General features: G+C 46.9%; 1 protein-coding gene across 4 annotated transcripts; it reads left to right on the top strand.

The window, feature by feature from the left end:
- The first annotated feature begins 1,456 nt into the window (after positions 1-1,456).
- On the top strand, positions 1,457-12,670 carry LOC311144256 (tRNA-dihydrouridine(16/17) synthase [NAD(P)(+)]-like). 4 transcript variants are annotated; one of them, XM_084180268.1, is made up of 14 exons: positions 1,457-1,530; positions 2,452-2,713; positions 2,842-2,950; positions 3,090-3,140; positions 4,380-4,492; positions 4,588-4,670; positions 5,717-5,820; positions 6,548-6,695; positions 6,772-6,868; positions 9,318-9,406; positions 9,533-9,714; positions 10,275-10,312; positions 10,439-10,514; positions 10,590-12,670. In XM_084180268.1, exons 2-14 carry the CDS (start codon positions 2,474-2,476, stop codon positions 10,769-10,771), a joined length of 1,512 nt encoding a protein of 503 aa, XP_084036394.1. In that variant the 5' UTR covers positions 1,457-1,530; positions 2,452-2,473; the 3' UTR covers positions 10,772-12,670. The 4 variants fall into 4 exon arrangements, with proteins under 4 accessions (XP_084036394.1, XP_084036393.1, XP_084036392.1 ...); XM_084180267.1 differs by having other exon boundaries at positions 1,462-1,530; positions 4,573-4,670; XM_084180266.1 differs by having other exon boundaries at positions 1,462-1,530; positions 10,439-12,664.
- Positions 12,671-15,824: the final 3,154 nt, after the last annotated feature.

The following is a 15,824-nucleotide window of genomic DNA, read 5'->3' as shown; positions in this document are numbered from 1 at the left end:
AAGAGAGAGGAGGGGGAGTACAGAGTAAAGTAAAAAGAGAGAGGAGGGGGAGTACAGAGTAGAGTAAAAAGAGAGAGGAGGGGGAGTACAGAGTAGAGTAAAAAGAGAGAGGAGGGGGAGTACAGAGTAGAGTAAAAAGAGAGAGGAGGGGGAGTACAGAGTAGAGTAAAAAGATTTGTTGATACTATAATTATAGTATGCACCATAAAAGGCAAGTAAAACATGTTCTCACAGCATGAGCTGTATTATTTTTTCCTTAAATTATTTCACCAAAGATTACCAATGCAGAAAGAATGTCACTCAAGAGCATGAATATCCAGAAACGAAAGGCTTTATTTGACCTTTTTTCCATTTTAACTGAGAGCTGAACTATCTTCCTGTATGGGCCCCTCTACCTCTCCTTTGTCCTTGCCCTCTGCCTTTTACTTGGTCCATTCTGGCAAATAGCAACTCAGAGGTGACCTATTTTATGCATGAGGTGTTGCACATCTGCAGAAGAAGTTCACATTCATGGGAGTAATTTGTATCAGCAGATCGTGGCGCTATAACAAGCGATTGAAAATGCAAACGTTGAAAGGTCACGACCCTCACCCCGTTTGACCTAAAGTCATGAAATTAGATACATAGGTACCTCTCCTCACAAGGAACAAATTTGCCTCAGATAGAACAATGAACCAGATATTTCCCCGGATGTATAAATGTGAAGCATCCGGTTGGCGTTTCCACTCACTACCAAATAGTGTGATGAGAGGAAGCCCAGTGGCCGGCAGTGGGAGAAGATGAAGCTAGATGGATTTTGGCCGACATTCTGCTAATTTTCTCATCGATGAAACATTTGATCTCCATACAGTTTTCCAAAACTAAAATCTGTAACAAACAGAGTGGGCTGCGTTTTGTAGACTTTACCCTTTGGCAAAGTTTTTAAAAAAGGGGGGCGCTATAGTAATCAACTGTATGTACGTTAGTCACACGCAATATCTCAGACACCACTGCACCGATTTTGACGAAACGTGTGTGAATGATGCGGCTTGCCATAGAGGTCCGTCATTTACGGAATTACACTGATTGGCCCAAGGGAGGTGCTGCATCATTCGTGGGGGACGACATGTTTACTGTTGCCTTGTTTTTTCTGGCATAGATTATTTCCTGCTCAAATATCTCCCCTCTCCTCTCCTCTCCTCCTCTCCTCTCCTCCTCTCCTCCTCTCCTCCTCTCCTCTCCTCCATCCACCCCCCGTTCTTTCATGAGCTCTTGTATTTGATACCCTCTAGTGGTTTTACAGGAGTTTGTCAATCCACATGATACACAATTACTATGATATTTGAGGAGCTAATCCTGGGACTAACATCATTACAACTAACTATGAAATATGTGTTCAGCAATGTTCAAAAGCAAAGTTACTGTAACCAGGCGGAACCTATTGCCGCTTATCGTTTCCCCTCGGTCATATTTGACTGTTACACTGGTTTGGCACCTGAACCACTGTTGAGAACAGCCTGGAGTAAATTTTTCAACGTGTTTCTCATACAGGTAAATGTTATTTTGTTCTATCAAGCATTTTGATGAAATGTTAGATGTGTTTACTAGCGTGTCATCAACATGGTTTTGTTTTGGACTCTATTTAAATCAAATCCACCGGCATTTTACTAGCTACTGCGCTAACGTTAGCTGGCTGGCTAACCAATAGTCATGTGCACCCAGTGGCTGTATAACTAGCTACAGTATGTGTGCACCAGTTCTGACTACTATAGGTAACGTTAGCTATACGAGTCGACACGCGATCGCTAACATTGGTGGATCTCGGTCGTCTGCTGCTTTGTCAAATGTTTTTGAAATGGCCTTATTAACATGAATTAAATTGTCCTCGTCACATCCATATCATCATTGTTGCGGGGAAATGAGGATGAGAGATATCACAATGTCAACTAAACGTATGCAATAACTACCCTATGAAACTGTCCAGAGATAATTGTTTTAATCAGTCCCATAAGTCCTACAGATATAATATCTTGCTATAAGTCCTACAGATATACTATCTTGCTATAAGTCCTACAGATATACTATCTAGCTATAAGTCCTACAGATATACTATCTAGCTATAAGTCCTACAGATATACTATCTAGCTATAAGTCCTACAGATATACTATCTAGCTAGCTAGTTCATACCCAAGAAAGACCATGGCCCATTTCGGTGCTCATTGGCCCAAGGGGAATCACCTTCCTACTGTAGTTCTACCCAGGACCAGTACCCTGCCTGGCCCAAAGACCAGTACCCTGCCTGGCCCAAGGGGAATCACCTTCCTACTGTAGTTCTACCCAGTACCCTGCCTGGCCCAAGGGGAATCCCCTTCCTACTGTAGTTCTACCCAGGACCAGTACCCTCATATTTTGACTGTATTGTCCTCCTATGCTCAAAACAACGTATGTTTTCTCTCATTCCCCTCTGTCAGGTCAGGCTGTGAGGCTGCAGTGATGGCTGTGAAGCTGCAAGGCTTTGAGTTCTGGAAGACCACGCTGAGGGGAGCGCGTTACGTCGTTGCACCCATGGTGGACCAGAGCGAACTGGCCTGGCGTCTACTGAGCCGTCGCCACGGCGCTGAGCTGTGCTACACGCCCATGCTGCATGCGCAGGTGTTCATACGTGACGCCAACTACAGGAGAGATAACCTGTACAGCGAAGTCTGCCCCGAAGACAGGCCGCTTATTACACAGGTGAGAGAGAGAGAGAGAGACACAAACACATGTTAACAAAGGAAGGGAGTGTCACTCAGTTTTATGCCAGTAACTCAGAGGTGTTTGTGATGCACTTTCTCTGCTTTCTTTGTATGTGTGTGTCTCAGTTCTGTGCCAACGACCCAGAGGTGTTTGTCCAGGCATGTCTACTGGTTCAGGACTACTGTGATGCCATTGACCTCAACCTGGGATGCCCACAGATGATCGCAAAGAGAGGTACTAACTAACCTACCCTGAAGCCCCACTCAGAGAGAGTGTGAGAGAGACCCTGATTAAAAAACATTGGTTTTCAATTAGGCTAAAAGTGCTCTATGTATGAGGTCAACTTGTTTCTAACTGGCTTATTTCTCCGAAGGGCACTACGGAGTCTTTCTACAGGATGAGTGGGACCTGCTGGAGAAGATGGGTGAGTTTTCACGGAGAGAGAAAGAGAGAGAGAGAGAGAGATGAGGGAGAGAGTGAGAGAGGAGGGAGAGAGTTGGAGAGTTAGAAAGAAAAGAGAGCTAAGATAAATGGTTTTATTATGTTTTACCTGTCTGGAATGTGCCTTACATCAGAAGCACTCAGTCTTTACTCTACTAGATAATTAGTAGAAAAAAGTGTTAAGTGTGAGTGTTCGTTTTTTGGGGGGGTTTAACTTTTCAGATGTTTTCGGAAGATGGTCAGGGACTCTGCTGTCTTAGCTTCAGGGGGAAGCTTGTTCCACCATTGAGGTGCCAGGACAGAGAAGAGCTTGGACTGGGCTGAGCGGGAGCTGCGGAGTGGGAGGGCCAAGAGACCATAGGTGGCAGAACAGAGTACTCAGGTTGGGGTGTAGGGTTTGAGCATAGCCTGAAGGTAGGGAGGGGCAGTTCCTCTTGCTGCTCCGTAGACAAATACCAGGGTATTGAAGATGATGCGAGCTTCGACTGGAAGCCATTGGAGTGTGTGGGGAGTGGGCTGCCGAGTTCTGGAGAAGTTGCAGGGGTTTGACAGCACAAGCGGGGAGCCCAGCCAACAGCGAGTTGCAGTAGTCCAGACGGGAGAGGACAAGTGCCTGGATTAGGACCTGTGCCGCTTCCTGTGTGAGGTAGGGTCGTACTCTACGGATGTTGTAGAGCATGAACCTGCAGGAGAGAGTCACTGCTTTGATGTTTGCCGAGAACGACAGGGTGTTGTTCAGGGTCATGCCAAGGTTCTTTGCACTCTGGGAGGGGGACACTGTGGAGTTGTCAACCGTGATGGAGAGGTCTTGGAGTGGGCAGGCCTTTCCCGGGAGGAAGAGCAGCTCCGTCTTGTCGAGGTTGAGCTTGAGGGGGATGGCCGACATCCAAACTGAGATATCTGCCAGGCACGCATAGATGCGTGTCGCCACCTGGGTGTCAGCAGGGGGGAAGGGGAAAAGTAGTTGAGGGTCATCCACATAGCAATGATAGGAGAGACCATGAGAGTATATGATGGAGCCGAGTGACTTGGTGTATAGAGAGAAGAGGAGAGGGCCTAGAACAGAGCCCTGGGGAGACCAGTAGTGAGTGTATGTGGTGCAGACACAGATCCTACCCTCGTCACCTGGTCTCAATGTTTGGCCTTAGCGAAGATAGCCAGTCTTTTCTCTATGTTTCTCCTTAGTGAAGCTAGCCAGTCTTTTCTCTATGTTTCTCCTTAGTGAAGCTAGCCAATGAGAAGATCTCTGTTCCCATCACCTGTAAGATCCGTGTGTTTAACAAGATGGAGAAGACTGTTCAGTACGCTCAGATGCTGGAGAAGGCAGGCTGCCAGGTGAGAAACATACTTACACACACACACACATTCATATTTTATTTAGATCTTCTATGAAACATGAGGCGACACTCATTCAGACCTCTCTGTCTCAGCTGCTGACTGTTCACGGTCGGACCAAGGACCAGAAAGGACCCGCGACAGGCATCGCTAGCTGGGAACACATCAAGGCTGTACGGTAAGCAGACTACACTGCAGTTCCCTCACAGTTAAATAAATACTACAGAGAATAACCAATATTATGTTTCTCCAACAAACATTGAGATTATCAGTTGGAGGCAGTTTGTGTAGTCTAGTAGGTCTCCTGTGTAGTTGGAGACAGTTTGTGTAGTCTAGTAGGTCTGCTGTGTAGTTGGATATAGTTTGTGTAGTCTAGTAGGTCTGCTGTGTAGTTGGATACCATTTGTGTAGTCTAGTAGGTCTGCTGTGTAGTTGTAGAACGTTTGTGAGTCTAGTAGGTCTGCTGTGTAGTTGGAGACGGTTTGTGTAGTCTAGTAGGTCTGCTGTGTAGTTGGAGACGGTTTGTGTAGTCTAGTAGGTCTGCTGTGTAGTTGGAGACGGTTTGTGTAGTCTAGTAGGTCTGCTGTGTAGTTGGAGACGGTTTGTGTAGTCTAGTAGGTCTGCTGTGTAGTTGGAGACGGTTTGTGTAGTCTAGTAGGTCTGCTGTGTAGTTGGAGACGGTTTGTGTAGTCTAGTTGGTCTGCTGTGTAGTTGGAGACGGTTTGTGTAGTCTAGTAGGTCTGCTGTGTAGTTGGAGAAGGTTTGTGTAGTCTAGTAGGTCTGCTGTGTAGTTGGAGACGGTTTGTGTAGTCTAGTAGGTCTGCTGTGTAGTTGGAGACGGTTTGTGTAGTCTAGTAGGTCTGCTGTGTAGTTGGAGACGGTTTGTGTAGTCTAGTAGGTCTGCTGTGTAGTTGGAGACGGTTTGTGTAGTCTAGTAGGTCTGCTGTGTAGTTGGAGACGGTTTGTGTAGTCTAGTAGGTCTGCTGTGTAGTTGTAGAAAGTTTGTGTAGTCTAGTAGGTCTGCTGTGTAGGTCTCCTGTGTTTGTTGAGCCAATCCAAACAAGAAGTTCCTTCACAGGAAAACATTTTATTCTATTATATTCTACTGTACAGTATTCTATTCTATTGTCAGAGAGCTGATCATGTGACTGTACTGGGTTTATTAAACAGTCGCTCTCTCCCTCTCTCTCTCTCTCTCTCTCTCTCGGTGTGTTGTTGCTATAGGAACGCTGTTAACATCCCTGTGTTCGCTAACGGTAACATCCAACACTTGAGTGATGTGGAGCAGTGTATAGAGGAGACTGGAGTACAGGGGGTGATGAGTGCAGGTACACACACACACACACACACACTGAGAGACTCACACACACATACACACCGAGAGACTCACACACACACCGAGAGACTCACACACACCGAGAGACTCACTCACACACACACACACACACACACCGAGAGAGACACACACACACCGAGACTCACACACACCCGCATACACTGAGAGACTCACACACACACACACACCGAGAGACTCTCTCAAACACACACACAGAAACACACCGAGACACACACACACACACCGAGAGACTCACACACACACACACACCGAGAGACTCACACACACACCGAGAGATTCACACACACACACCGAGAGACTCACACACACACCGAGAGATTCACACACACACACCGAGAGACTCACACACACACACACCGAGAGACTCACACACACACACACCGAGAGACTCACACACACACACACACCGAGAGACTCACACACACACACACACCGAGAGACTCACACACACACACACACCGAGAGTCTCACACACACACACACACACCGAGAGACTCACACACACACACACACCGAGATACTCACACACACACACACACCGAGAGACTCACACACACACCGAGAGACTCACACACACACACACACCGACAGACTCACACACCTGCGCCTCACCTTGCGTAATTAGTCTCCCAAGAGTCATATTAGTCATAACACCTACTAATGTGTGTTTATCTCTCTCTTCCTCTGTGTGTTTCCAGAGGGGAACCTCCATAACCCAGCTCTGTTTGAGGGTCGTAGCCCTCCTGTATGGGAGATGGCTGAGGAGTATCTCGAGGTGGTCAACCAATACCCTCCCTGTACCCTGTCCTATGTCAGAGCACACCTCTTCAAGCTCTGGCACCACACGTACGTAACACACACACACACACACTCAGTACTTCCCCAACAATCTGTGTGTGTTTATTTGTTAATGTTTCTCCAGACTGCAGATCCACAAGGACCTGAGAGAGGAGCTGGCTAAGGTGAAGAACCTGCAGGGGCTGACAGAGATCAGCAGACAACTCAGACTACGCTGCCAGGTACCAAGGGTTAGGGTTAGCTACACTGCCAGGTACCAAGGGTTAGGGTTAACTACACTGCCAGGTACCAAGGGTTAGGGTTAACTACGCTGCCAGGTACCAAGGGTTAGGGTTAGCTACACTGCCAGGTACCTAGGGTTAACTACACTGCCAGGTACCTAGGGTTAACTACGCTGCCAGGTACCAAGGGTTAGGGTTAACTACGCTGCCAGGTACCAAGGGTTAGGGTTAACTACACTGCCAGGTATCATGGGTTAGGGTTAGCTACACTGCCAGGTACCTAGGGTTAGCTACGCTGCCAGGTACCAAGGGTTAGGGTTAACTACACTGCCAGGTACCAAGGGTTAGGGTTAACTACACTGCCAGGTACCAAGGGATAGGGTTAGCTACACTGCCAGGTACCAAAGGTTAGCTACACTGCCAGGTACCAAGGGTTAGGGTTAGCTACACTGCCAGGTACCAAGGGTTAGGGTTAGCTACACTGCCAGGTACCAAGGGTTAGGGTTAACTACACTGCCAGGTACCAAGGGTTAGGGTTAGCTACACTGCCAGGTTCCAATGATTAGCTACACTGCCAGGTACCAAGGGTTAGGGTTAGCTACACTGCCAGGTACCAAGGGTTAGGGTTAACTACACTTCCAGGTACCAAGGGTTAGGGTTAGCTACACTGCCAGGTACCAAGGGTTAGGGTTAGCTACACTGCCAGGTACCTAGGGTTAACTACACTGCCAGGTACCAAGGGTTAGCTACACTGCCAGGTACCAAGGGTTAGGGTTAACTACACTGCCAGGTACCAAGGGTTAACTACACTGCCAAGTACCAAGGGTTAGGGTTAACTACACTGCCAGGTACCAAGGGTTAGGGTTAGCTACACTGCCAGGTACCAAGGGTTAAGTTTAACTACACTGCCAGGTACCAAGGGTTAGGGTTAGCTACACTGCCAGGTACCAAGGGTTAGGGTTAACTACACTGCCAGGTACCTAGGGTTAACTACAATGCCAGGTACCAAGGGTTAGGGTTAACTACGCTGCCAGGTACCAAGGGTTAGCTACACTGCCAGGTACCAAGGGTTAGGGTTAACTACACTGCCAGGAACCAAGGGTTAGGGTTAGCTACACTGCCAGGTACCAAGGGATAGGGTTAGCTACACTGCCAGGTACCAATGGATAGGGTTAACTACACTGCCAGGTACCAAGGGTTAGGGTTAGCTACACTGCCAGGTACCAATGGATAGGGTTAACTACACTGCCAGGTACCAAGTGATAGGGTTAACTACACAGCCAGGTACCAAGGGTTAGGGTTAACTACACTGCCAGGTACCAAGGGTTAGGGTTAGCCACACTGCCAGGTACCAAGGGTTAGGGTTAGCCACACTGCCAAGTACCAAGGGTTAGGGTTAACTACACTGCCAGGTACCAAGGGATAGGGTTAACTACACTGCCAGGTACCAAGGGATAGGGTTAACTACACTGCCAGGTACCAATAGTTAGGGTTAACTACACTGTCAGGTACCAAGGGTTAGGGTTAACTACACTGCCAGGTACCAAGGGTTAACTACACTGTCAGGTACCAAGGGTTAGGGTTAACTACACTGCCAGGTACCAAGGGTTAGGGTTAACTACACTGCCAGGTACCAAGGGATAGGGTTAACTACACTGCCAGGTACCAAGAGTTAGGGTTAACTACACTGCCAGGTACCAAGGGTTAGGGTTAACTACACTGCCAGGTACCAAGGGTTAGGGTCAGCCACACTGCCAGGTACCAAGGGTTAGGGTTAACTACACTGCCAGGTACCAAGGGATAGGGTTAACAACACTGTCAGGTACCAAGAGTTAGGGTTAGCTATACTGCCAGGTACCAAGGGTTAGGGTTAGCTACACTGCCAGGTACCAAGGGTTAGGGTTAACTACACTGCCAGGTACCAAGGGTTAGGGTTAACTACACTGCCAGGTACCAAGGGATAGGGTTAACTACACTGCCAGGTACCAAGAGTTAGGGTTAACTACACTGCCAGGTACCAAGGGTTAGGGTTAACTACACTGCCAGGTACCAAGGGTTAGGGTCAGCCACACTGCCAGGTACCAAGGGTTAGGGTTAACTACACTGCCAGGTACCAAGGGATAGGGTTAACAACACTGTCAGGTACCAAGAGTTAGGGTTAGCTACACTGCCAGGTACCAAGGGTTAGGGTTAGCTACACTGCCAGGTACCAAGGGTTAGGGTTAGCTACACTGCCAGGTACCAAGGGTTAGGGTTAGCTACACTGCCAGGTACCTAGGGTTAACTACGCTGCCAGGTAAAGTGATCATTCTGTTTTTCACCTTTCCTCTCCTTCCCAAAATGTTTCTCCTTTTTAGTTTCTCTTCCTTACCAATTCCTCCCCCTCTTCTCCCCCTCCCAACACAGCTAGATGACACTGGTTCCTTATTCATTTGTTTGACCTCTGCAGGAGGAAATAACCAATGGAGGAGAGGAGGCGGGGCAGGGGGTTGGGCTGCCGTTCCCTCATTGGATCTGCCAGCCGTACGTCAGACCAGTGTGAGTGACCATTTCCTGTTGAGAATCTTAGCTGGAGTTCTGTGTACATTATACGATCAAAGTCATCAGTCCACACGCATCGAAACCATAACATGTTGACGTGACGATGAACATTGTTCCTCCCAGGCCGAAGGATCCGGTTGCTAACGGTAACGGTACGGGGTGTGGCGGTGTGGAGGTGAAGGCAGTGTGTCACAAGAGGGCGTTATCACAAGAGGACTCGGACGGTGCGAGCGATGCCCTCTCCAAAAACAAACAGAAGAAGAAAGCCAGAAACCCCCACAAGAACTTCTGTCCCGAGCAGAAACGTGAGTTATTTTTCTCTTTAGTACTGCAGTGTCACCTAGTGAGTTATTTTTCCCTGTCGTACTGCAGTGTCACCTAGTGAGTTATTTTTCCCTGTCGTACTGCAGTGTCACCTAGTGAGTTATTTTTCCCTGTCGTACTGCAGTGTCACCTAGTGAGTTATTTTTCCCTGTCGTACTGCAGTGTCACCTAGTGAGTTATTTTTCCCTGTCGTACTGCAGTGTCACCTAGTGAGTTATTTTTCCCTGTCGTACTGCAGTGTCACCTAGTGAGTTATTTTCCCCTGTCGTACTGCAGTGTCACCTAGTGAGTTATTTTTCTCTGTAGTACTGCAGTGTCACCTAGTGAGTTATTTTCCCCTGTCGTACTGCAGTGTCACCTAGTGAGTTATTTTTCTCTGTCGTACTGCAGTGTCACCTAGTGAGTTATTTTTCCCTGTCGTACTGCAGTGTCACCTACGCTCTCTCTCTCTCCATAGTCTAATGCTACAGAATCTACAGAGCCTCGCTCTACACAAACAGTATAGTTGATAACCTCTGTTTTACCCCTGTTTTCTCTGCAGTAAAGTACATCAAGTGTGAGCAGTGTGGAAATCCAAAGGTGAGTGGAGTGACAACCTCTTCACACTGTTACTCATTACCACGTGTAGGATGAAAGGGCGTCGCTCGCCGGATTCCCCAACACAGATTAAGCCTCCAGGTCCCTAACCCCTCTCTCTCTCTGTAGGGTAATAAGTGTGTATTCAACCTGTGTCGAGGCTGCTGTAAGAAGAAGGCCTACAAGGAGGTGGCAGACTGTCCAAGTGAGTCAACACACACGCACACACACAGCTGTCTTTCTCAGATATATAATTTATTTCCTCTCGTCTGGTTCACAGGTCACGGGCTGAGGTTCAAGACTAAGGCAGAGAAACAGAAGGCAGAAGAGGAGGAGGAGGAGGGGAACAGAGGGATAGAGGAAGGAAAGAGTGGAGGATTAGAGGAGGAAGAGATCGGGACCCCCAGCACCCCCACAGACCCCCAACAGACCCCCACAGAGGACAGACAGACTGTGGCCTGAGACATGGACAGACAGGGACATAGACATCCATTCATACATAGAGCAGTACACACCCAGCTGGATGTGAGAAACTTTATCCATCAGCAGGATACAGAGACACTAGAACATGCACATATTGAAAGGCACACACATGTTCATCCATACTCTCTCACCATTGTCCTCCATTGCTGCTGTGCTGGACTGGCTGACTGGTTTTATTGGGGTTTCACCACTACACCCTCCTACCTGACTGACTGGGGGAGTCTTCCTGGACTAGCTCCACTGGGACTGATGTAATGGATGGACTCATTTCTCTTGGTTTTTTGCATAACAAGTTAGCTTTGAAGTCAATTGGAGATCCTGATTTACTGACAGGAGGGAAAGATTGAAGTCAATGGGAGATTCACCGAAAAAAGTTCAGTTACATGTGGAGCTTTCTAGTTGGTATACAGGAAGGAGGAAAAGCTCTTGTTGTAACAGTACTATCCAGTACAGCGCAATCTTTATTTGTCTTTCGTTGTGGTTAATAATGGGACTCTTTCCTGGTGATCTTTGTCATGTTTTTTCCCCCTGAACTAGAATGTTTTATCAACAGACTGTTAGAAAAGGGACTCTCTTTGTCTAACAGAAGTCATGTCAAGTTTTTTTTTTTTAAATATCATTTTTCATCAAGCTCCTAGTCTTGTTCTCAGTTGGTAGAGCATGGCGCTTGCAACGCCAGGGTCGATTCCCACGGGGGGCCATTATGAAGAAAAAAAAATTTATGCACTCAATAACTGTAAGTCGCCCTGGATAAGAGCATCTGCTAAATGACTAAAAAATTTAAAAAATGTTGATGTGTAGGGCCTGGAGTTTTTTTTCTTCTTCTGGGCCTGTCTCCAGAAAACATCTCATAGTAGGAGTGCTGATCTAGGATCTGTCCATTATAATCATATTCATTATTATCTAAAAGGCGAAACTAATCCTAGATCAGCACTGAGACGCTTAGTGGATACATTTTACATTTACGTCATTTAGCAGACGCTCTTATCCAGAGCGACTTACAAATTGGTGCATTCACCTTATAGCCAGTGGGATAACCACTTTACAATATGTTTTTTTTTTTTTGGGGGGGGTAGAATAATTACTTTATCCTATCCCAGGTATTCCTTAAAGAGGTGGGGTTTCAAGTGTCTCCGGAAGGTGGTGAGTGACTCCGCTGTCCTGGCGTCGTAAGGGAGCTGGTCCAGCCATGTGGTAAAACACCTGGTCCTTCTGATGTGTAACAGCCAGGGGTGTGTTAATGGTGCTTTCATGACAGGTCGGAAACTTTGAACCTCGAGTTAAAATTAACGTAGGTTATTTGCGTAGAGCTTCTTATTGGTTGACTGATTCTGATACTTTTCGAGTGGGAAACTCAGGCCTCATCTTTCTACAAGTTTCCAAGTTGTCTTGAACACACCATTACTAGGAACCAAACGGGGCGGGACCTACCTGAATTTGTCCAATAAACTCTTGTTTCCGTTGCAAAACGTTTTCCATTGTGAAACGTTTCGCTACGGTGTGCACTAATGAACACGACCCAGTTGAAGTCAATGCCAAATCACAGGTGGAAACTATTTGCATCACTTCAAAGATTAGATAAATGATATACAGAAGTCATATTTGGTTTTAATTTCTCGTTTGTGGTGGTGTTTCATTTATTTTATGATGGTTTTCTGGTTTGGGGGTTGCTTGCATTGAGTTCAGTGCTTTCTGGTGAACATAACTCTTGGCCTATCCAGTCCTATATAAATTTGAGGTTAAAGAAATGGAGGGGAGGGGTAGGGAAGAGAAATGGTGCTCTGATATTAATCTCTTAGCTATCGTTTCTCCATTCATACACAAGCAATAACATCTGCTACATATGGGTATGTGATCAATAAAATGTGAATTGATTTTAACAACTTTTGGATATTCTGCTGAATATAAAACTGACACGTCATCTTGTCTTTTTACTGTGGTTCGGGGATTTATTTGGAAATTAAATAAATCTATGGAAAAAATAATCCCCATCTATATCGCAATAGCAGTAGATTCTATTACCATCTTGCATGCTGCCAAATGAGGACTTTTATTTTGAAAGTCCTGAATACAGGAAGTGACGTGATTCTGAAAAGGAAGCCGAAATCCCACACTCAGCGTTTTTATCAATAAATTCAGCCAAATTAGAGCAGAAAGGTTTGGTGAACTTTTGGTTAAACATTTTAGCAAAGAAAGTAAAACGTATCCAAATGGATAAAACTAACTGTCCTACGTTTGTTGCCCCCGAAATGCCCAAACTACAGTGGTTGAATGTATTCCTCACCGAGGGGCTAACAGCAGCTGCTATGGAGATTTTTGGGGCCGTGGAAAAAACGATACTAGAGTACCAGGAAGAGATCATCCGTTTGAGACAGGAGAACAGTCGCCTACGGAGTAATAACGCGGTGATCCAACCAGAGAAGTTACCCCCAGCAGCAGCTCACGGTCTCCGTCTCTGAAGACGTTCTCCTGGACTTGAAGGAGCAGAGCCAGAGGTGGAGCCCCAGTCTGGGGCAGGAGGACCCAGAACCCACACAGAGTCAGACAGAGAAGGAACAGGACCAGTCAGGAGGAAGCACAGCTACAACGACTGGAGTTTGATATCATATTGACTCCTGTCTATCATGTGGAAAATGACTGTGAGCAGGACCAACCTCAGCCCTTACACCTTGACCAGCCACAGATTGCGGAGCTCCTGCCACAGACTGCTACTCAGATCAAATCAGAAGCTAATGAAGTAAAATGTAATACAGACTGCACTTCATGGGAGAAACTAGGCCAAGATGGGTATAAATATCCTCACACCCAACAGTTCCACCAGCTCACCATGGACTTGACAGCCCAGCAACTCCACCAGCTCACCATGGACTTGACAGCCCAGCAACTCCACCAGCTCACCATGGACTCGACAGCCCAGCAACTCCACCAGCTCACCATGGACTTGACAGCCCAGCAACTCCACCAGCTGAGGTATCAAACGCGCAGATCTACAGAGCTGTCATGAATCTGAGCCATATGACGGCTCAGGTGAAAGATTACTTGAACTGTGTGGTTGGAGGTCTAAAAGAAGAAATAGGAGGTCTGAAAAAACACGTTGTCTCACAGAGACTCTCTTGAAGGAGATGTTCATCAGCTTGGCCCGGTACCGGCTAAGCGGAAGCGGGCCAGAAGCTCGCTAGTAGCAGAAACAGTGAGGCGGCTCCATAATTCCGCGGTGAATCTGGTACACAGATACCAGCCTAAGGATAAAGTAAACTCCCCACACAACAAGATGGTTTCCGCCTATCTGATTAGAGAGGCATCCAAGGAAAGTTTGGGTGTGATTCATGATGTGCTCAGGGCTGCCAGTGTGACCTACTATGAAACAGTCTGGCGGAACTTCCTGATGCAGTTGCCAGAGAACCGTAAGAAGAGTGAAGATACACGCATCGACAAACGATGGCGAATCGAGGAGGAAGCGGCTGCTGGATTCCAGAACTGCGATGCTCCAGAGTCACGAGGAGAAGGATCTTTGGGAAGGAGTGACATCGGAGTTGATGTCAGATGAGGAAGACACCATGGTGGATGATAAGCTGGTGTGGCTGGTGAAGCCTCCGGCGTTCCGGAGCATGGAGCTGTGTGCGGTGCTCCAGAACAGGCTTGATAAGCACCCAAAGACAAAAGCACTGCCACGCACCCCCAGCCTCCCCAGTGGCTTAATGTTTATGAGGGAGCTTCCAAGGACCTTCCACCAGGACAGACATGCACAGGCGGATTTAATAGAAGAACGCACCCCCTTGATGCCGTCTGCTGGAGACAATCAGCGATTCGATAGCCCTGGAGTGACCCTCTTAACTGTCAAAGAGGAGGAAGAGATGGACTGAAACAGACTTAAAGATTAAAGACATTCTCCAGTGATTTAACTTTTCCTGTTGAAAAGCGATATCCCAAGCATAAATATAATACACACAAAAATGCAAACTTTTAGAAGTAGAGCATTCAAGAAGCTGTTTTTGCTGATAGTTGCGCAACGTTTTTACGTGACAAAGCCTATTCCCCCTCAGATCCTCAAAAAGTTATACAGCTGCACCATCGAGAGCATCCTGACTGGTTGCATCACCGCCTGGTATGGCAACTGCTCGGCCTCTGACCGCAAGGCACTACAGAGGGTAGTGCGTATGGCCCAGTACATCACTGTGGCCAAGCTTCCTGCCTTCCAGGACCTCTATACCAGGCGGTGTCAGAGGAAGGCCCTAAAAATTGCCAAAGACTCCAGCCACCCTAGTCATAGACTGTTCTCTCTGCTACCGCACGGCAAGCGGTACCGGAGTGCCAAGTCTAGGTCCAAAAGGCTGCATAACAGCTTCTACCCCCAAGCCATAAGACTCCTGAACATCTAATCAAATGGCTACCCAGACTATTTGCATTGTCCCCACCCCCTCTTTTACGCTGCTGCTACTCTGTTTATTATCTATGCATAGTCACTTTAATAACTCTACCTACATGTACATATTACCTCAATTACCTCTACTAACCTGTGCCCCCGCACATTGACTCTGTACCGGAACCCCCTGTACATAGCCTCCCTACTGTTATTTTACTGCTGCTCTTTAATTATTTGTTATTTTTACTTATCTATTTTTTACTTAACACTTTTTCTTAAAACTGCATTGTTGGTTAAGGGCTTGTAAGTAAGCATTCTACACCTTCCACCTGTTGTATTCAGTGCATGTGACAAGTCAAATTTGATATGGTTATTTTATCTACTTTAGTCATTCTGGATAAAAGCATCTGCTAAATCAGCATTTCCCATCCCTGGTCCTCCAGTACATCCAACAGTACACAGTTTTGTTGTAGCCCTTGACAAACACACCTCATTGATTAGTTGAATCAGGTGTGTTTGTCCAGGGTTACAATAAAACTGTGTACTGTTGGGGGTAGTGGAGGACCAGGGTTGGGAAACGCTGTGCTAAATGACCTAAATGTAAGGGTGGCATCAGGAATCTGTGCCTGTATTGGCAACTTCATCTTAACACCAAAGAAAAAGGAAGTG

Source organism: Coregonus lavaretus (assembly GCF_964263955.1).
Source record: "Coregonus lavaretus genome assembly, chromosome: 2".
Taxonomy (NCBI): Eukaryota; Metazoa; Chordata; class Actinopteri; order Salmoniformes; family Salmonidae; genus Coregonus; species Coregonus lavaretus.
This window is presented reverse-complemented; position numbering and strand designations above follow the sequence as displayed.